This window comes from Ictalurus punctatus, chromosome 19 (assembly GCF_001660625.3).
Source record: "Ictalurus punctatus breed USDA103 chromosome 19, Coco_2.0, whole genome shotgun sequence".
Classification (NCBI taxonomy): Eukaryota; Metazoa; Chordata; class Actinopteri; order Siluriformes; family Ictaluridae; genus Ictalurus; species Ictalurus punctatus.
Window position 1 is genome coordinate 27055682 of NC_030434.2, and position 22500 is coordinate 27078181.

Genomic DNA, 22500 nt, shown 5'->3' on the forward strand with positions numbered 1-22500 from the left:
ACTGCTAAAAATAAACCCACAAGCTAGCAAAATGAGTGAAAATAATGGCGTGATGTTATGAGGATGCTGCTAATAAAGCTGCGATTTCACACTGGATTCACGTTTATTATTATATTTTTAAAAATTCCCCAGTTTTTATGCTGGTCGTATCATTTTATTTTGTTGTATTTATCCGCTACACCTTAAAGGCCGGTCTGTGAAAATATTGTCTGATATTAAACCGGTCCATGGGGCAAAAAAGATTGTAGACCGCTGTGTTACTGGATGTCCTGATAAACATTTAATACTTGAATCTGTGTATGTTCCTCAATGTGTGTGTGTGTGTGTGTTTGTGTGTGTGTGTTTGTGTGTACGTGTGTGTGTGTGAGCAAGTGTGTGTGCGTGTGTGTGTGTGTGTGTGTATGTGTGTGTGTCTATGTATGTGTGTGTGTGTGTGTGTGTTTGTGCATGTGTGTGTGTGTGTGTGTGTGTGTGTGTGTGTGTGTGTGTGTGTGTTGGTGATCTACTTTTCTGAACACGTCTCATGAATGTGCTGCTCTCCTCTAACAGGAAGTCTCCTCTCTGAAGAACAGCATTCTGGGTATGAGCATGTGGATGATGAGCTTCTCTCAGGTAAAAAAGGCCAGAGTGTGAGTTTGTCTAACTCCATTAACTGAAAGATATTAGAATTGCAATTAAAAATCAGAAATGACTAAATGTGTCCTTTCTGAGACGTGATTATGATGTATTGTACAGAAGAATTACAGGAACTCCAGTGTTTTAATGCTGACACGTGACATCTCACAATCAACCTTATCTTACTTTAAGCTTCTGAAATCCCTCTTATCAAATTGATCAAAGCTTCTTTGGAGGAGGATTTTATTGAGTATAAATGTGTTTAAAAACCCAAAACAAACCAATTGTTCTTTTTACAGTAAAGTCTGGGACTGGAGAAAAGGCTGAGTATTATGATGATGTCATCGACACCAGTGACTTCATAAGTGGGTGCAGTTGTTAACTGATGACATAAATTTACTGACTTCACATTAAACCATGAGGTCAGAATGTGATGGAGCTGTTTGTACAGAGCCTCTGCTTTTATTTCATTTAGGTGATACAGGAAGAGTTGACCCACCAGAGGACTACGATGATGCCGTCCCTGCTGGACCGATCCCTGATAACGTGGATGGTGTGGTTCTGTTTTGGGATTAGTTTTAGAAAGCAGTATAAATGAAACACACAGACTGCAAATAAATTTATTTATTGGTTTGTGTGTAGTGACATTTTTTACATGTATACCATGTCATTTTGCATTGTGTCATCAAATACACAGTGTACAAACTGCCTCTTCAGTAAACTTTAAATATCTTTAAATATCTGTGTTTTGGTGTAGAGGATGAAGCTGAGAATTATGATGACGCCGTTACAGCTGATCAGAAGTCAGTTATACTGACAGGTATGATAATAATGTGACAGTATTGCATCCACAAGCATCCAAATGATCATTAATGACATTCATGTGGATTTAATAGCTTTCATCTCTACATTCTGACAGAGGACGTGTCCGAGAACTACGACGATGCGGTTCCCACTGAAACGAACACAAACATCATCACAGGTCAGTTTCTTTCTGGAAACAGACAAAAAAAGAAAAGCTGGTGAGGAACCACTGTTTATAGCGGCTATGACATAAGTGAGAAAAGGAACTTGTTTTTCCAAAGCTCTACAACATTATCTGTAACTATAAATGGATAAAAACTACAACATCTAATTCTTTACTGAATGAAGAACTGCAATTGTTGTGAAATTCCCATGGTGTGAGAGGAATAAAACACTTGGGGACATGCTGTTATAGTTAAATGATCAACGTTAGGGTGGTAGCAGTAACTCAGCTTCATCACACCACCCTGTAACTCAGTATTTTACTATAACAGCAACACACACAGTGCTTTATTACTTATTCATTTATTTCTTCACTAGACAGTCCAGAAGATTATGATGATGTCATCACTGAGGAACAGGATGTAGGAGAGACAGAAAGTGAGTGAGATGTTTATTCCGGTAATGTACGCGAGTGCAAAGGCAGCAAAGTTAAAGCGTGACTCTATTATATATGAGATATAATATAAATATCAGCTTTCTGTTCTGTAATCTCCGTTCTGTCATTTAACAAGTGCAGCCATATTTATTAAACAGTTTAGATAAGACCTATATTTATGTCTCATTTACTTCCACATCTTATACACATGGCCTGTGTTAATATAAAGAAAGCTGAATTGATAAATGTCCTTTTTTCACTTTTTTATTGCTAGAATATTAAAGACACTCCTACATAGTGCATAATTTACTGTATTTTTAAGGTTTTACACAACAATTAATACAATACAAAGGATATATTAAAGAGGTAAATGTATTTATTTTACAGAATATGATGACGTGGAGGAGAAATCTCAGAAAGACAGTGATCATGTGACTGAGACACGCCACCAAAGGCCTTTTCTCAGGAAATTACATTTCAACTTTTATAAACACAAAAAATGATTTTATTATACTTCCAAAAATGTCCTGTTTTCTGAGCTGTGTTCATTTCCCCCTAGTTATTAGCAAATAGAGTAGGAGAGTTACATCACCTTTCATATGACTTAATGCAGCGTCTCCAGCTTTTCTTTTACAACACTTTTAATGCTATAAGTCAGCTTAAATATCACTGACACACCACACCTCATTTATCTCACCTATTCTTTCATCTGAACTGCTATAATATTCATCTGAATGTTTTACATTTATCAACCTGTTATTCAGTGTTTTTAGAAATGTGTTAGTAACTATAAGCCACGTGCCTAAAGAACAAAGAGATTTTTATTCCTTAAATCAATACTTGTTTATTCATTTTAAAACACATTTATCTTTATGTTCAATGCTGTGCTTTTAACTATAAAACATATAATTGAAATGGATTAGAGAATTCCTTTATGAAATATTCATACTATGACATGATAATTAGATAGCTTGCTGTACTGCATTTTTTGTTGTGATGTTTATTAGGTAGCTGGCTGTGTTGAAAGTCAGATATAGTATATGTAAGTATCATAAATATATATTTTGATGTTAAATTCTCAGGTTTGTTTCCTTATTCTCAGGATTTTGTTTATAATCTCAGGTTTAATTCAATATTCTCACTTTTTAAATGAATGATGGCCAGTTACATCTTAATAAACAATATACAAGCAACTGTGACTTTTTATCTTTCCACAATGAGAAGAAGTAAATATTTTACATTATACACAGTTTTGTTTGCTCTTTTTCATATTGTGTAACAATCATCTATTTTTATACATTCAGTGAAATAAAAGTGCTTTGATTATTTTTAGTATAATGTGGTGATCTGTGTTTGAGTTGAGTGAGTGGCTCTTGTAGTGATGAATCTGTGGTCAATGTCCTTATAGAACATCTCAGGCAGTAAAAACTACATTTACATTTATTTATTTAGTAGATGCTTTAATCCAAATCCACAGAGTTGAGGTGTAAGTGCAGATTTTATATTTTTTATTATATTTATATAATAAAATATTATTTATTTTGATTGGGTCCAAGTTAAATAAATAAATGACATTTAGATACTCACCAGAATGTTGTGATTTCAAATCCCAGCACAACCTTGAGCTCAAACATTAATCCTCAACTCCACAGTATAATGAACGCTTGAGGTAAATGTGAATGTATTCTCACACACACAAGAACGAACATGGCAGTGCTTTCACACATGGTGGCTTTGCACTCTTGGACACTATTCAATTATTTTCTTTGTTGATATTACTACTAGTTTGAACACATGTACAAAGTGTGTGTGAACATATCAGCTGTGAGGAACAGAGTTCTATTCTCAGGAACAGACACATAAATTCACATAATGAAAACATTTACCTAATTTTTAAAATAATAGCTCATTCAGATTAAGCACATAATGAGGACTTAATACCGAGATTATTATATATAATATTTGATTGCTTCTGTAATTACTCATTTGTGTTTCTGTAATAGTAGTTTTATGCTACTACTGCTAATAATAATCCTCACAGCGCCCTCAGCAGGTCAGTTAAGAGAAAAACACATTTCCCTAAACAGGAATCGCAGTGGTGAAGTGCGTTACTGCCATCTTGTGGCCTGAAAAGGTAAGTGTTTTTAAAGTAAATAATTATTTATTTACATTATTAATGTTTAATCCTGAAACAAAAACAATATCTAATTGGAAGTGAAATGGTACGAATTCTTATTATTTTCTTTTTAATTACAGACAATTACTAGATTAGAGCACAACAAAGAAACATGAATTTTTAGAAAATACGTTTCTTTATTATAAATATACATGTTTAATGGTTATTACCAATTTTATTTTTTATTACAAAAATAGAAATGAGAAGATGCGACAGGAAACGTGTGAATGTAATGAATATTCCTCATGGTAAACTGACCCCTATGTCCATGTTCCTTTAATATTGCATTCTTACATGGTTTTTAATGTACCCATGACCACTCATCAGCCTTCAATCAAACTGGGTTTTATTTTATTCTGCAGTAATTTTAGTAAATCAAATTTCGGTTATTGTCTGTAAATGCCCAGTTCAGCCATGAAACTATCTGAGCGCTGATTGGCTCCCTCGACGCCGTGCAACAGCCCATCAGCCACGTTTCTCCGCCCACGTAACACTTCATAATCCCGACCAAATCGCCACCTACGGCCTGCGTGCTACTAAATATTGTGTCCTACACATCACTTCCGGCTGGTAAAATCCCCAGAACTGCTGATTATAAAACTGATCACAGCTGGCAAATGCGTATACTGGCGTTCAACACTAATAATGACCGATAAACTCGGCAATTGTCGATAAAAGCTAATAGACGCGACAACGGCCGGTAAAACACATAATGGGTTATAAATGTAGCAATGTGGCTCGTTCGTTCGTTTTGTACCAACTACGCCACCCCGAGAGAACGGGGGAAACAACCCAAATAAGGACACGCAAGTACGTTCCACTTAGAACAGGCAAGAGGCATGGGTTTCCATACAAAAATACATTTTATTCTGAAGTTAAAAAGACTGGCCAAGAATTATTTTAAAAGAAGCAGCCAACGCAGCCAGGCATTGGTCAATAAAACAGTCACAAGAGAAAGTTAATAAGACTAGGAGGACTGAGGCTTCCTGTATGAGGCTAGTACGACAGCACCAGCTGTACAAAAGGGAGAAGAACCACACCAATCAGAATCATACCCACAACATTCACTGCAAATAAACAGCAATAACGAGCCTTAATTAATTAAAGCCTAAAGGTGCAGCAAAGAACTCGCCCCAGCCTCAGGAAGCACCCAGCTCCTTCAAGGAGAAAACAAAAACACAAAATCAATCACAATTTGCACAAAACAAACAAGAATAAAACGAGACAAAGACAAACTTACCGTCACAAACACACAGATCACCTCGAGCTCAAACTGATTACAGGTAGCACGTTTACCAAGACTGACCAAAACCACTACTGCCACATAGCAGTATCAGTATAACTGAAAGACTGTTACAACACAGTGAATTAAAGAAAACTGATCTCAGTAACCGCAACCAACACGACGCAAAATAACAATAAAACCAAATCAGAGTATGAAGCAGCAACGTGGCTCCGCGAGTGAGGGGGAGGAGCTATACCGATATGACCACACCTCACTCAGCCCGCCTTAACGCATGCAACATCGAGGACCTAAGAACAAACAGGTAACAACCTCAATTTGGAAAGCATGCAAAATAATTTAGCTCGAGTAACAGAACTAAACGATTTACCTGCCGTGATCCGATGACGTGATACTCACGATGACACATACGAAAATCATGAGAGCGTCTTTAATAGCTGTGACGGCGACAGCTCGCGCTCCGATCGGAGCTACGTTAAACTACCATGCTTACTATAATAAGGGTGACGTTTGAACCACGACACACCCCACTGCATAAACACAGCTAATGGCTGGTAAAAGATGGTTAAAGATCCCTACATGTCGAAATGAGGAGACCGGAAGTAGACCGGGTTTAAACCCACGAAAAGGGCTTTCCTTTTATTTACTTTCACTTTTCTCCTCTTTTCAGCAGTGTCATTTAATCTCTCACGGACCCCGTGTTTTTTCCTCTCTCTCTTTCTCCCCTTTCAACTAGAGCATGGACACATCTTTTAACTATGACAAGACATAAGCACTCATATGACAAGGCATACACAATCTTAACTCTGGCAGGGCATAAACAAGGCGTAAGCTAAGGAACAGGAAAATAGACAGCGCATGGCAACATCAAAACCTGGCACCATTATTCATTCCGTCGTCCTTGCTCTGCTTTACTTTGTTTTACTTTGAGTTAAGGCCCGATGTGCGCAACAACGCGAGAGGTTTAAGTAACCAGTCTCTGAATTGCCGACAGCTGGCAATACTTGACGCAGCTGTAGCTTCCAGGCTCACTTCAAGCACCTGAGCGCTCTCAAGCCGCTCGTGCACTTTGTCGCCACAGCGCCATCTGCCGGTGGGATCGTAACATTTTCAAGTTGTCTTTACTAAAATTTGAGTTCATTTAACTTAATGTGGCTTCTTTTCCTAACTTACATTAGCAAGTTCAACCAAATAAATAACAACCCATTTTTCCATATGAAAGACTATCAATTGTTTCCATTATAAATTCACAAACAGGTTCAAATATCCAGAGCTTCAATAGCCAGTGTTTCTTTTTTACTCTTTCTATAGCAAAAGGTTAAAAATTGTATGTTTGTGGGAAAAAAGATCAATTTGAGTAAACAAAAATCTACTACAATTGTGAAAAAAATTAAATTACATTAATTTCTTAAAATAAACAGAAAAGCAAGCAGAAATCTGTTTTTGCCTAACAAAATTACATTTCAATTGACCAGTGTTTAAAAGTGAAAGTACACTTAAAGCAATGAAAATATAAAACGAAATTCAAGTCATGTCACTGAGGCACAGAAACTGTAACATACACGTAACACAAAAACACATGAAATCTCTCTTACAAGAAATGCATAACACCCATCTCTACTTCAGCAGTTTATTTTTAAGTGAATGTACTAGTGCACTGCAGGCATCAGCTCCAATGTTCATGAACAGCCTCTGATTGACCTCAAAGGTGTATTTGAAGTTTTTGGGGTAGTTTATGTTAAGTGCATAGAGTAATCCCATCAAGTTGGCAAATGCATTTGGTACATCACCAAAATTGCGTAGAACGACAACCTCTTCGATTACAAGAGCTACACCACTGCAGTCACACGGAACAGGCTCCATCACATCATCCACAACTGTAATGATTCCTACAGTCATGCCCTTGATTAACTCTTCTTCAGAATGTGTGTGCTGTATTAAAAACAAAGACAAACTTTAAAATGTGCTTTCACACATACAACCTCACAAGCTCAACGACTTAAGAACAGCATGAGTGAACCGATCTTAACTTCACTAGTTATCACACAAGATGAATTAATATTAGAAGGTGGTAAAAAAAAAAAAAAAAAAAAAAAAAAAAAAAAAAAAAAAAAAACACAGTACAACTTCCTGAAATTTATCATCACTCTAGAAAATAAAACAATGTAAACACCATCAAAATAGTTGGAAATATCAATACATGGAGTTCCATTATCTGATTATCTTCCATAATCCCTTCTTACTTTCCTCACAGACACTTACCTCACAGATCTGTAAGAACTGAGATGGATTCTCCCACATGTGCAGTGGCAGCCCCAGCAGTACTGCAACCCTCTTCCTGTGATTTGATGACTCAAAAGTAACAAAAGATTTAGATACAATTTATGCAGGACAAGAGAAATAGCAAGAAAGGAAATGACCACAGTGTTTACAAAATAAGTACACTTGAAATAAATCTCACATTTTTATCCAGGCTCTCCAGTATGGCACTCATTTCTGCGATGTCTGCATAGCGCCTCGAGCGGTATGAATACAGCAGCTTTGAGGTGTGTTTGTCAAGACCCTCATGAAAGGACTTGCTCAGGTCCATCGACACAAGTCTGGTGAATTCTGCGCTGATCTTCAGTCATTACAGAACATCAAACAAACATAACAGAGAAACATGTTAAACAACACTGCAAAAAAAACTCATATGAATTTTCACAGTGCAGGTCAAAGGTCATAAGATTCCATTCCAAAGTACTAGGTAAAAGAACAAAAAATGCAAGTTTAATATTTTTTTCATATTGGATATGACAAAAAAGGCAAAGTTATATCAGTGATCACCGTCCAAACACTGTGGCAACTTGCTATAAGACACCAGTTCAACTGCCACACTAAACTGTGCCTACATATCAGCATCGGATAAGCACGAGTAAAAATGATCTTTACACATTTTAGAACAATAATTAAGTTATCAAAACTCTGGAATAACACAAATGGAACTATGGGAATTATGGTGTGATAAAAATATCAAAATAATTTAACATTTTATCATCTTCAAAGTCGACGCCCTTTTTGCCTCGAATTCAGAGAAATGTATTCTTGGTATTTTCTCAACCAATTTCTTGAGGAATTTCCCTGAGATGCTTTTTAATCAGTATTAAAGGAGTTCCCACCTACACTGCGCACTTATCGGCTGCTTTTTGGAATATTTCACACTCCGTCATCCATTTAAAAAAATATTTTTTTTTGTAAAAAAAATGTTAGTTTTCTAATGAAAGAAATGAATATGTTGGCACAATTACATATTTTTTTCTACAAGTTGTAACATTTTATTTAGACAGTCATTACACTACTAGACATTTTCCAGAACCATGATTGGGCCAAAGCTCACTTCTCTCGCCAGCTGCAAGCCTTGCTCTGATGACAGATCACGCCCCTTATATTTTTGTCTACAACACTGATTTCAAATATTTAAATCATACCTTCAGATCAAAAGGTTTTTAAGATCATGAGAAACATTTCAGTCTCCAAACATTTGACGGGTAGTGTATTGCAATGTGGTTGTTTGCCATGTCAGCATAGGTAACACGTACTAAGAAGTGATGATTTAAAAAAAGCATAACAGAACTTTACCTGTCTCTCATTAAAAAGATCTGGCCACCTCACTTTTATTTCAGACAGTGGAGGCTCATCTTCAACTATCTCCTGTCTCCGGAGAGAATACGTACTGCTCATGGCTGCATTCACAAAACTCATGTTTGGATTTATCTTTTTCATCTCCTGGGACATCAGTTCTCTTTTGTCTTCCAGTGTTTCCAGTCTTTTCCTGGGGGGAGGTCTGGGAGAAAGTTTGTTTCAGAGCGTTTAGTCTTTTTCACTTTGTTTCACTTTCCTTGCAGCCCCTCTGCACTTCTCTTTGCAGAATTCACTTTGAGTTCTTCGCAACCTGCATCTCTTAGTTTGCATCTGTAGTTTCCCATCTTCCATGTCAAACTTAATTTCCACCCATTCCACCCTGCTGATGAGCCTCTTTCTTTCAGACAGGGGTGTTTAAAAACTAGCGCAATGGCCACACTTTTGATTTCCTCTTTGACTGGGTAGGCTTTGTAAGCAAACATCGCTTCAGCAAGTTTCTCCAGTATTTCGGTCTGCGTGTCTCGGGACATTGTCAAGAGAGTTCCATCGCTGCTTGCCTTGTTACCATGCTTTAGTCTCAGCTCAACATCATATGAGAAGTTGGGAATGATAAAGTCAGCAGGCCATGGATGTGAATGACTCTGAGGTGACTGAGACACAGCTGTTTACTTGAGATGAAGCTGTTTATGGAGAGGATGATGTAGACAATATTGCAGTGTCCAAACCTGAGTCTGAAAATATATGAGAGTGACTGAATGGGATCTTCAGTGTCGCCTTCTCTTTGGGCAGATCAGTTACTGAAGTAAGGTTGCAAAAGTGTTTAAAGTCATTATCTTCATATTGAAGATCAAAACAGTCTCTTAGCTGCAGTTTGCTGTTCAGCACCTCTTTGAGACCATGGATTGTGTCAGGAACAGTGTCAAGTTAAATTTTTTAAATGTCCCGTTCAGAGTTGATCACTCGAAGAAGCGTTTTGAAGTGGGAGTGTAACCTTTAGAAATGTATCCAGAGAAAAGCAATTAGACATTTCACACTGGCAAGTTGATGTGGTTCCACAATATTTAGTTCAGAGGTATGGCTTTTTTCTAGTTCATAACACCTCAAGTGCTCAATGAACCATGCAATGTAAGGATCAATGATGAATGAAGACTGGGTAAGTCTAGATAATAAGCTAATGTAAGCTGATGCTTTGTAGCAAGAGTGAGCAAGATATTTTTAAAATTCTGAACATCATGAACCAATCTTTTAAAACAGCTGTGCTTGGCTTCAAAGGGAACAGTCCAGAAATCTCCCAGTGGTCCAAATTTACGCATAAGTTCAGGGTAGTGTTCTAGAAAATGATGCTTGGGTAACAGACTGATGTCAGGAAAGACCTCTTTTAACAAGAACCCCAAGTAGTGCAATAACTCTTCTGAAAAATGTCCACGAGACAAAATTTCAACAATGTCTTTTAGTTTCAAAACATTTTGCCAAGTTACGTCATTCTCAGGTTTGTCACCGATTACCAATGTCAAGAATCACAACAAAGTCCAATTTTCATGGCAATTACCCCCTGTAGAGCATTTTGATGCAAAGGATTTTGGAATTTGTTGAGGTCTGTCAGTTTTATCACAGTGTTTAAAAGGAAAGGACTGAATAATTGAGTTGAGATCCTCCAATGTAAAATAATGTTTAGAAATGAAAGGTTTAAAGGCATAAACACAGTTCCTTTGGTATTACCCCTTCCAATACATCATGCATGAAAACTGGGGGGAACCCGTGTATTGTGTGAAAATAAGAGAGACTATTAAGTACACAGTCACTTTTTACACCATTCACAGAAACCAAATCTGTCCCCTTGTCCAATCCCACAAGGATGTTTTCAATAGCTTCAACTGTTCGGAGTGGGAAAATGAACATATATTCCATGATTGTCTTGTACTTCTATGTCTTTAAGCAATGGCTCAAGAATGGCATTGTGACCATATTTTTTCACATCACTACTATAAGAAAGGCAAGCCAGATATATTGATTGCACAGATGACCTATACCGAATTGGTAAATTTGAAAGAACCCAATAAACTGCAGAGACCTTATGCTTCTATCTATATATTCCTAATGCATTACACACTTCAAAATCATCAATGTACAATCCCAAAGCTATACTCAGCTTTTCTGAAGACAATAACTGATCCTCTTTACAATATAGACCATCCCTGTATGTTTTAAAATGGGCCCACTGTGGAAAATATTCCCTGTCTTCTGTCTGCAAATGTTTATCTAAAACGTCAGTGCGGTTTAACAGCTCTGACAATATTTGCAAAATAGCAATATAAACACACTTTCTTGAAGAAGATGCATCTATTACATATCAACAGGCTCCACCACTTTAAAGTTTTCCTTTAAAAAAAACAACTGTTCTTTTGTATTCTGAGCAAAAAAACTTTTCTCTCTTTTATGGCATCGATAACTGTATTGTGCATGATGCAGTTGTGCTTGTGCAAAACATCTTCAATTAATTTTGGGGCAAACTCTTCAGCAATGAGAAAATACTGCCAAGTTCATTTACAAATTCCTGGGCTGCTGCTTTAGAAACATGCAGAATTGCTTGCAACCGAAGAAAAAAAAGATGCTAGTTTCTGCTGAAGCAAATAATGCATGTCTTCATCATGCTGTGAAGGAAATTGAGATACTGAGAGGTCCAGAACATCCAAATCGGCCTCAAAAGCTGTATTTTCAGAATCAAAAACACCTGAAGTGCAAGTTTGGTAAATATCTGCACAAAGATTTTCAACTCCACACTTCTGATGTTTTTTACTCTTATGAGCATGAAATGTGCTCTATACTCTGCACTGGAAGCTGCAGTTTTGAAAAGGACATTTCACGCTCTCTTTGCTTTGGAGATGAGTCTTGTGTGAAATACTGACTAATCCCACAGATCTCTGAGAAAGCACAGAGATCACAATTCAATTTAGAGGCTTCTTTATGGTCCCTGGCCAAATGTTTCCTTAGAGCAAGTTCAGTTCTAAATGAACACACACAGTCTTCATAGATACAAGGCATGGGACAGTTTTGTTTCATTACTTTTACAGATATTTAGCTTTAGCTCACTGGCTAGCAACAATATAATACGATTAGCCAAACTATGTGAAGATTATCCGCAGTTTAATTCTATGTAGAAACGATGTAAACAATACTTTACTATTATAAACAATATACTATTATATAGTACATGTGATTTTTACAAGTTGTTAAATCAACATGAACAAATATTTACTTACCAAATTTGATGATGGTGGAAGATTTCAATCTTGCCCTACAGCATTGCCAACTAACGTCTTCTGTCTGTCTTGCACTTCACGTGAGATCTCGGGATGAATGTTCAGAATGTGACATCAGTGTTGTATTGATTCAACATATGCTTTTAAGTTGAGGTGACAGATACTCTCGCTAATTCAACTTACAAACTAGTTACGGCAGTGAAAACATGTTAAGATGACTGAAAAACTAAAAAAAAAATAAATAAATTGTTGTGTCAACATACTTGGGAACAACTCAAACTCTAAATCATTTTTACAGTGCGTTCCAGGCTTGTGGCCTCAGGGTTCCTAATGGACAGAGTTGGGTTTCTTTTCATGTAGACTGAAAACCAGTCTGCTCCTGCCTTTGAAGATTCCTCCCATGTCTTTAGATATGTGCACCCACATTTCACAGCTGTCACGTATCATGACGGAGCGGAGATAGGACGGATGTAATTGCAGTATGAACAGTTGTTTATTTTAAAAGAGAGACAGGCAGACAAATTCAAAACGTGATCCATAAACGTAATCCAAAACAGGTGAAGGTCAGGCAATCGGCAAACAGGCATACACAGGGTTAAACATGAATCAAGGTCGTGGTCACGGAAAACAGGGTCGATAAACAAAACGAGAAACATGAACTATGACAAGGAACTGGGAGCGGATAATCCAGCGTGAACTAACTCTAAACATGGACCGTGACTATGACTGCTATACGAACTAATCTAACTCTACGATAATCTTCCGCCTTGTGTGCTGGGAGGCGCGCGGTATATATGTGGACATGATCAGCGTCTAAACTGCTAGCAGCTGAGGGCAATACAGACACACTCGAAATCCCAGCCAATGACAGAACAGGGAGGAGACATGACAGAAACAAACAAAACACACGTGTCCAGATGTTACAACGGTCAACAATGCAAAAGCATGTGCTCGCGCATTCGCACTTAGAGCACGCTGCTTCAAGGGGAATCATGACAACAGCAAGCTGATGCACAATCATTTTCATTATTTCCCCCATCTCTCCATCTGTATATATTACATTGACACCACTACAATTTGATCATTTTCTTCTATCTTTCTCCTATCTTATCCCTAATCCTACTCTTTATCCTACTTACCTCACATGGACACAGTCCATAAAATGCATCAGCTGCCCTCATCAGATATTCTGTAAGTTCTTTCTCTTGTTCATCAGTGAAGACCTTCTTTCCACTGTGGTAGCCTACACTCGGAAGTTCCCTTCATCCCTTCTCTTCTAACATCTTCCTCTTTTTACAGAATCTGTACAAGGTTACATGGCAAATGTCGTACAATTTTCCCACAGATCGTACAGATTTTCCTGCTCTTTTACATCATCTGATGCTCTCTTCAAAATGCTGAGAGACACCCATCAGTTTGATTTTCTCTTCCAAGGCCTAGGCATACTGAAATTCAAAGAAAACATATAAATACAATGAAACATTTGCTTGGGGTAGGTTATAACATGTTTCACTGATGTTACAACTAACCCAGAGTCTTGTAGCCATGAACTAGCTCACCTTACAGCTAACAGCCAAAACATTAGCACTAACAACTTACATGAAAAATATCGACACAGACCCACAATAAACCCAATTTAACTTTGATGATTTTAACTACAAAGCAGGAATTGCCATCACACAAATAAATGAAGTAAATAAAAGTTATTTCATCAAGGGGTCAGGTATAAACCACACCTTTTAGATTTTTGTTATTTAATAAAATAAACTGTCAAATCATATCTAAACATTGTGATGTTTTTATACCATATAGACATATACAGAAATACACCATAATTTAAAGCTCAATATCATTTGAAGAGAATGACTTGGTCATAAAACCAACTGTAAAGTGTTCCTGTAGGTGTCAGGTATGATGCACACCTTTTAGATTTTTGAGAAAACACCTAGATGAACACTTTACAGTTGGTTTTATGACTGTAAGTCATTCCCTTCGAATGCTATTGAAGATAGAAACATGTATACCAATATGTAACTTTAGAGACGGTCCCTTAATTTGCACATATCTGCGAATATCGAACGCCCAATGTAAAGCCAACTTTATGCCAGTCCGGTAGGTTCATCTTCTCTTGTGGCTTGTTTGCACAATCCCAGCACTAGGGGGCGGCCCAGAGTAACATGTTACAATAGTATCAGCAATCCATTGCTCTTCCTGTGAGACCCGGATGTGAAGACTTGAATTTTAAGACCTGAATTTTTGCAGCCTGAATTTGTGAGGTTGAAAAATAATATGTTGAAATATTACCTGAAGAATAATGAAGATGGTATTTTAACAATTTGATTATTTTGTATTTTGAATATTTTGGAACTGTATTTTAGGAAGGTGAATGTGTGTGCATTGAATTTTGAATGCTGGAATTTTGTTTTCAATCAAAATATACAAACCCAATGAATTGCAGAGGAAACTAATGTTAAATTTCAAGTGTATTTAGAGTCAAAAGATACATTTCTGCGTGACATACTGCAGTTATATTAAACAGCCAGACAGTGGCGCCGGACTTAACACTGCTCCTCACTCGAGCCGATATCACGCAAGCTCAAGAATCGTGCATAACTGAGACACGCCTCTGTTTTACTGAAACTCCACCCCTCTTAACATCTGAATAGATCTTACGTCTGTAGCTACATCTAACATCTTTACATGATTATCAAATCCGCACTACTCTACACTCTTAACTCTACTATGAATACGACTCATTAAAGATTCTTAATATTCCTTAAAATTATTATTAAATAAATGTTAAACTTCAGTAAAAAAAAGTCTAGAAATGATTTAATGTTGATCATGATATAATGTTGTAATAAAGTAATAATAAATATTAAACGTGTGTGTGTGTGTGTGTGTGTGTGTGTGTGTGTAGCTGATGTAGTTGCAGTGTGCTGCAGTGGTTTATCAGTGTGTGTATCTGCTCTGTGCAGCTGTCAGGCATTAATGCTGTACGACAGCCGAGTGCTTCCTCTCTCTGAAATCAGTGTGTGATGTGGTCGACTCTCGTCAGTCACACACCTCAGAGACGGGAGGCGGAGCTCTGTTCCTCAGTCACACACCTCAGAGGCGGGAGGCGGAGCTCTGTTCATCAGCGCTGACGTTATTTTGATATATATGGAGAAAGTGAGAGATGCCTCGTCTGATTTGTTATTGAGGCTGTGTGATGATTTCCTCTCGTCTTTCTAATAAGGTTACAGTGTGTGTGATTGGTGGCTGTCTCTCTCTCTCTGTCTGTCTCTCTGTCTCTCTCTCTGTAGGGGGCTGAGTGAGGGGACACACTTCTCTCAGTCTCTCTGGGCGAGTGGAGGTGAACACATCGTGTACAGCGAGGAGGGAGATGGAAATCTGTCTGACTTTTATTCTTCTCTCATCCACACTCACACTCACAGCAGCTGGTAAGTACACACTGATTATTCACACTAAAACATCACACACTTCTCACTTTAACAGTAGCCACCATTTTTAATCCTGAAATGGGAGAAATTTTCCTGGACTGATCGTAACTTTATAAACAGTGAAAGTCTTTCATTTTTATAGAATTTAAAAAGCTGTACATGAGCGTACACACATCATCCTCAGGGGTTTTTCTGAGACCTCAGTTATAAAATCAGGTCCCGATTAATGATTACAGTTTACACAGGATTTATTGTGTGTGTGTGTGTGTGGTGATAGAGAGAGAGAAAGTGTGTGTGTGTGTGTGTGTGTGTGTGTGTGTGTGTGTGTGTGTGTGTGTGTGGGTGTGTTTGTGTGTGTGTATAAAACATGAAATAAAAAATAAAATTAAAATAAAACTATTCTCTCTCTCTCTCTCTCTCTCTCTCTCTCTCTCTCTCTCTCTCTCTCTCTCAGACAGTGTGAGGTTGGTGAATGGTGGAAGTCACTGTGCTGGGAGAGTGGAGGTTCTTCATGAAGGACGGTGGGGAACAGTGTGTGATGATTACTGGGATAAGGTCGATGCTGCAGTGGTGTGTAGAGAGCTGCGCTGTGGGGAGGCTGTAGATGCACCAAAAAACGGTCACTTTGGACCAGGATCAGGACCAATCTGGATGGATGATGTGGCCTGTAGTGGATCAGAGTCGACACTGAAGAACTGTGGATCACGTGTGTGGGGGAAAAGTAACTGTGGTCATAATGAAGATGCTGGAGTCACCTGCTCAGGTAAACTTCTGTATTTAGAAAATATATTACAATGAATTAAATAATTATTATGATTGAATTGACTGAATTTGAATTATAGCAGTAAATTATCTTTAATAAATTCAGATTTTATTTAAATTTGAATCATTTTGGAATGACATTGGAATTCTTGACACCCTTACACAAACCCCTAGAAGAATCCTGCAGGAATATTCTGCAGATATCCCACATTTTCAGCTCATTTTCCTGTAGAAATACCTGCAGGAATTCTATGAAGGAAAATATGCAGGAATATGCATCTAATATTCTATCCTTCAGGAATGATGTCCTGCAGGTCTGTTTAAAACACACACTTCCTGCAGGACTATTGTGCAGGATCAATCTGAAATTCTGCAGGACATGGCGAGTGTTTGTATCCTGCAGGAAACATACTGGGGAAATAACTTCACAACAAAAGCATTTTCACACAGAAATTATTTCATTCACTGAGATTATGTCACATGATGACTGATGCATTCTGTAAAGTTTCCAAGCCGGAGTTCAATTCACACCTAAAAACAGAAGAGAAAATAAAATGATTGAATAAAAGTTGGACTGTACCTCTACAGACACACAGCGGTTGGTGACAGTTGAATTTGTGAATTCGAATACTTGTGCGATTACGCTGCCAAAGAGTGACGTCATCTCAGTGAATAGAATCTTTTCTGCAAAAAGATTCATTTAATGACCGTTTCTGTAAACGACATCGTTACACCAGTACGTGTGAAAAAGTCTTTTTTGTGCGTTGTGAATGACTCATCGAATCATTTACTCAACTGATTCGTTAAAACACTGAGTCGTTCATGACTAAAACATGTCTTATTATCCTAAAATCAGTGTTGGGGAAGTTACTTTAAAACTGTAGTTTTTCAAGCTACAAGCTACTCGTAGTTTGAAGTAGTTAAGCTACAGTCAAGCTGCTCTTTTAAAGAAGTAGTTACTACACTACAAGTTACTAACAGAAAGTAGCTCACTACACTGAAGCTACTTAAATGGGTAACATGTTTAGTTTGTCATGATTGTGAATCAGCTTATGAATAACTGTGTGTAATTGTGCAAAAAGAAATTAAACACAATGTAATGACGCGTATTTAATAAGTCATAGGTCAGTCACCACAGGAAGTAAACAAAACGCAGCTGCGGTAATTGTGTGAATTTTTTTATCGTGTTAAATATTTCAAATTAATCTGAAACATTTCCTCTGTAATTCTGACAGCACTAATAATTATATTATGATAAAAATCAGAGTGTTGCATTCAGAACATAAAATAAATCCCTCGGCACGCACTGATAAACTTATTGAATGATTTTATTTTATTTGATTTGTAAGTAAATGTAACCATTGTGTTGTGTTGACTTTTAACAACAAAGCAGCAGTAATATTCTCTGTATCAGAGAATAAACTCCAGGGTTCATTTATTACGGTGTTATCATTTACCCGCCCCATACATCACGTAACTAACTGTGGTTGGTCGCTTTACGTGTCCATCAGACGGTCACTTCCTGTCCGTGTGAGTTAATGAGGCTCTTAATTCCTGTGAAGCAAGCGGGCACCGCAGGTATGCAATGAAGAGGACCGTTATAACTGGACAAAATACGTAGCGATCGGTGACGCTACATCGCTACTGGTTTGAAAAAGTAACTCATTACAGGAGAAGAGAAACTATTTATAAAGTAGCAGAGCCACTGTCACACTACTGAAAAATGTAGTTAGGTTAGTAGCATCAGTACTTTTAGTTATCTTCTCCCCAACACTGCCTAAAATGAGCATGCCTACATATCTACTAAAAGACTTCAGAAAGAGGGTTTAAGCAGCGTGTTTTTCCCACTCAAAGCAGATCTACCATTTTTAATTCATTTTATCCACTACGTAACCTGCAGATTTTTGTTTCATTTACAGGAAATAAGAAGTTGTCCTGCAGGAGAGATGAAGTACTTGGGAACTTTATTTTATTTCTGTAGGAGGTGTGCAGTAGTCCTGCAGGATTTTTCCCTTGTGCAGCAAGTGTGTTGGACATTCCTGCATGTTTCTGTTGTACTGAAGGCTCCATTCTATAACCTAGAGACATTTCCTGCACAGTTTGTCAATGTGTCCTGCAGGATTTCATCTTTCCTGCAGGAGAGCAGCAAACATCATGCAGAGAAATGAAAATCCTGCAGGATTCTTGTAGGGTTTTGTTTGTAAGGGTACTCTGTCTTATTGAAAATCTGCACAATATTTACACAATTAAATTAAACACAGGTCACAGAATGTCGAGACTCACTGCGGGTCCTCACCGGTGCTCTGGGAGAGTGGAAGTGCTTCTTGGACGTTCCTGGTCCACAGTGTGTGATGCTGACTTTGACCAGCAAGATGCAGAGGTTGTGTGTCGAGAGCTGAGCTGTGGGATTCCTGTGAAGGTGCTGGGATCAGCTGCTTTTGGCCGAGGGGAGGGTCAGGTGTGGACAGAGGAGCTTCAGTGTAGAGGAAACGAATCTCAGATTTACTTCTGTCCAACATCATCTTCACTCAAACACTCAAACTGCTCCCATTACAACGATGTGGGATTAATATGTTCTGGTGAAGTATCATGATTTAACTTCTGTTTAAATAGAGAACACATACCTGTCAATCAAACTTTAAGCTGTCTTTGTTAATTTTCCTCTTTCACTGAGCTCTCGGCTGTTTGTTCAGGTCACACAGGGGCGCGGCTGGTGAACGAACCGGACTCCTGTTCTGGTCGAGTGGAGCTCCAGTACCTCGGTGACTGGGGCACAGTTTGTGCTGTAGGCTGGGATATGAGAGCTGCAGATGTTCTCTGTGCACAGCTGGATTGTGGGAGTGCTGTGGCTGTGGTGGAGGTGGACTGGTTTGGGGAGGGGAGTGGCCACAAGTGGGCTGATGTGTTTGATTGTCAGGGGAAGGAGACACACCTATCACAATGTGGCATCTCATCATGGAGTCGAGCTGCATGCTCTCATAAACACGATGCTGGAGTCATCTGTAATGGTGAGATATTAACGTCACCTACACCACGTTAGTGAATAAAGTCAGTGTTCATTAGAATATTTAAATGATGTTCTTCTGCTTCAGGATCATCCGTGGCATTTCATGAGGGGCGAGTGCGGTTGTCTGGAGGGAGCGAGTGTCAGGGGGAGGTGGAGATTTATTTCAGGCAGGACTGGAGGAGAGTTCTCCTGGACTCGTGGAGTCTGTCTGAGGCGTCTGTGCTCTGCAGACAGCTGGGCTGTGGCTCCGTGCTGAACTACCGCTCCTCTCCATCCACCACTGAACACAAACACATGTGTGTAACGGGTTTCAGCTGCTCTGGGAGTGAAGCTCATCTGGGGAACTGCAGCAGTGCACAACCTGTCAACTGCAGCTCCGGGGAACAGCTGTACATCACCTGCTCAGGTAAGCAGCACAACACCTACCAATGAGCAGCTATTAACAACAGTAACACATTTTATAATTCTAAAATATCCTCTTAAATATACAGCCTAATTAAATATTATATTGGATGTCATTTTTAATTAATATAATATTAATCTTATATAATTTGTGAAATAGAGAAAAGATGAATCACTTGGTCTACACATATTTTGAACCATTCCGCAGGTATCTTTAACCCCGCCCTCAGCTCCATCAGGCTGGTTGGTTCTGGGGGAGACTGTGCAGGAAGGCTGGAGGTTTTCCACAGCGGCTCGTGGGGGACAGTGTGTGATGACTCGTGGGATATTGAGGATGCGCAGGTGGTGTGCAGACAGCTGCAGTGTGGAGTGGCCCTCAGTACACACATACCAGCCTGGTTTGGTCCTGGAACTGGGTCCATATGGCTGAATGAGGTGGAGTGTGAGGGGAACGAGACGTCCCTGTGGAACTGCAGATTTCAGCTGTGTGAAGAGGGTGAATGTGGACACCAGGAGGACGTAGGAGTCGTGTGCTCAGGTACAGTGTCATTTATCTACAATAATATTTATGAAGTTATTGTTCATAAAAGCAGCAGATGTCCATTAACTTTGAGTGAGAAATTTTTATCCATATTTTAAATAATAATAATATTATTTGTTAATAATAAACAAGGAATCACAGTTGCGTTTATACTCAGCATGAGTCGTTGTTCTTCCACCAGAGTTTAAAGAGATCCGACTCACAGAGGGCTGTGAGGGGAATCTGGAAGTGTTCTACAATGGAACCTGGGGTAATGTGTGTCACAGTCAGATGGATGAGGAGACAGTAAACATGGTGTGTCGAGAGCTGAACTGTGGAAGACGTGGCAGTCTGTCAAACACTGAAGCACGAGTAAAATCTGCTCCTAACTGGCTGGATTATCTGAAGTGTAGGAAACACGACTCTAATCTGTGGCAGTGTCCATCTTCACCCTGGGGACAGAACACATGTGATAATGGTGATGAGGTGGCTCGTATTACCTGCACAGGTGGGTGGAGTCAGACTTTTCTGCTTCTGTACATTGCCATAAACTGCAGTGTTTGATTGTGAATAGTTTATAACTAATGTTGCTGAAATATAAAGTGTATTTGTCAGAAATTGATGTTAGAAGTCTGAGAAAAGTCTGCTCTGAGAGATAAAGCTGCATGTGAGACTTTTCATTAATGCATGTATTTTATTACTGCAGATGATGGAAAGTCTCTACGTACACAAGAAAAGTGCTCTTCATTTCCCTCTCAGAAACACTGCTCAAGTAAGGATATATAAGGAAAAGCTGTTAGTACTGTTCTTCATTTGCATTTGTTAGTGACAGAAGATATTTCCTCATCTGTTTATAAAACCATTTTCTGAGGACTTTAATGTATTTCCTCATATAACCATCCTGAGGGCATCAATCTTCCTCACATTTCATGAAACTTAAACCAGCAGAGTTTAAATAAAATTCATTAAATTATTTATTAATAATGCATTCAAGTAAGCGGCTGAATTTCAGGATGTTTGTAATTAGTTTAAGATTCTTTTTCACAACAAAACAAAATAATTTTGGGTAAACTAGAGCATGTTGAGTATAATATAAGGTTATATTATCATTGTGTTGTAGTGAGCTGTGTGACTGGAGCTGTTATTCAGCGTTGGTGTGTTTCCTCATGTGTGATGTGTGTGATGTAGAGCACTGGTCTCTCAGGCTGAGTGGAGGAGAGGGAAGCTGCTCTGGGAGGTTGGAGGTGTATCATAACGCTACGTGGGGCTCCGTTTGTGATGATCAGTGGAACATCAGGAACGCTCAGGTGGTGTGCAGACAGCTGGGCTGTGGGTCGGCGCTGAGTGCTGATAGGAATGTTAGTTCTGGTCCTGGTGAAGGGACTATCTGGCTGAACAGAGTGAAGTGTCGAGGGGATGAGATTCACCTGTGGGACTGTCATCATTCCCTGAAGAAACACACTGACTGCTCTCCTGCTGGAGTCACCTGTGCAGGTCAGAGGGGTGTGCTAACTTTTCAGCTTCCTGTCTCCACTCATTACACTTTTCTCCCAGTGTTAACAACATGCAAGATTGAATTGATTGAATCTATTTTTGTCATTTCCATATGTCCAGACTTATCTGTGTCCACTGCTATTACACCCACATCAGCAACACACACCACCCCAACAGGTACAATATTTATTACTGTTCACCATTTTTCTAAATATTTATGAAAAGAGTGTCCTGTGAAGATTCTCTTCTGTGATTTAATTTCAGTAACTCAGTTAATGAGTATTACCGCTCTAAACCCGCCATCTGACGCTCCATCCACCCCTCCACTGGTTCTCTTTGTGTTGGGAACGCTGCTTATCCTGGCCTTAGTGCTTTTGGTGGTACTCTTTGACCAGAACAGAGTGCTCAGGAGAGGTACGAGACATACACAGATTCATCTCCACTCTAATGTATGGATATTGACCTGGTTGGCTGAGTCCTAGAGACTGGATTAGATGTTAATTATATATTATGTTACCGGGTGCTAACACATTAAAATATCATGCAGTATCATGC

At 38.7% G+C, this 22500-nt stretch overlaps 2 protein-coding genes across 2 annotated transcripts in view; both read left to right on the plus strand.

The window, feature by feature from the left end:
• The window catches only part of LOC128635386 (antigen WC1.1-like), a 9766-nt gene extending 8575 nt beyond the window's left edge, over positions 1-1191 (plus strand). Inside the window, exons 8-10 of the mRNA XM_053688136.1 lie at positions 550-612; positions 915-980; positions 1091-1191. Coding sequence (XP_053544111.1) covers positions 550-612; positions 915-980; positions 1091-1191 — 230 coding nt within the window. The remainder of the gene's footprint in view (positions 1-549; positions 613-914; positions 981-1090) is intronic.
• Positions 1192-18791: 17600 nt separating this feature from the next.
• LOC128635387 (scavenger receptor cysteine-rich type 1 protein M130-like) lies at positions 18792-22181 on the plus strand. Its single transcript, XM_053688137.1, has 8 exons — positions 18792-18975; positions 19216-19530; positions 19615-19935; positions 20140-20469; positions 20654-20959; positions 21158-21223; positions 21640-21945; positions 22066-22181. Exons 1-8 carry the CDS (start codon positions 18792-18794, stop codon positions 22164-22166), a joined length of 1929 nt encoding a protein of 642 aa, XP_053544112.1. The 3' UTR covers positions 22167-22181.
• The last annotated feature ends 319 nt before the right edge of the window (positions 22182-22500 follow it).

Coding starts and splice junctions, on each gene's coding strand:
- LOC128635387 (XM_053688137.1), top strand. CDS start 18,792: ATGTCGAGACTCACTGCGGGTCCTCACCGGTGCTCTGGGAGAGTGGAA. Junction 19,936..20,139: donor GCTGTACATCACCTGCTCAG/GTAAGCAGCACA, acceptor ACCATTCCGCAG/GTATCTTTAACCCCGCCCTC. Junction 21,224..21,639: donor CTCTCAGAAACACTGCTCAA/GTAAGGATATAT, acceptor TGTGTGATGTAG/AGCACTGGTCTCTCAGGCTG.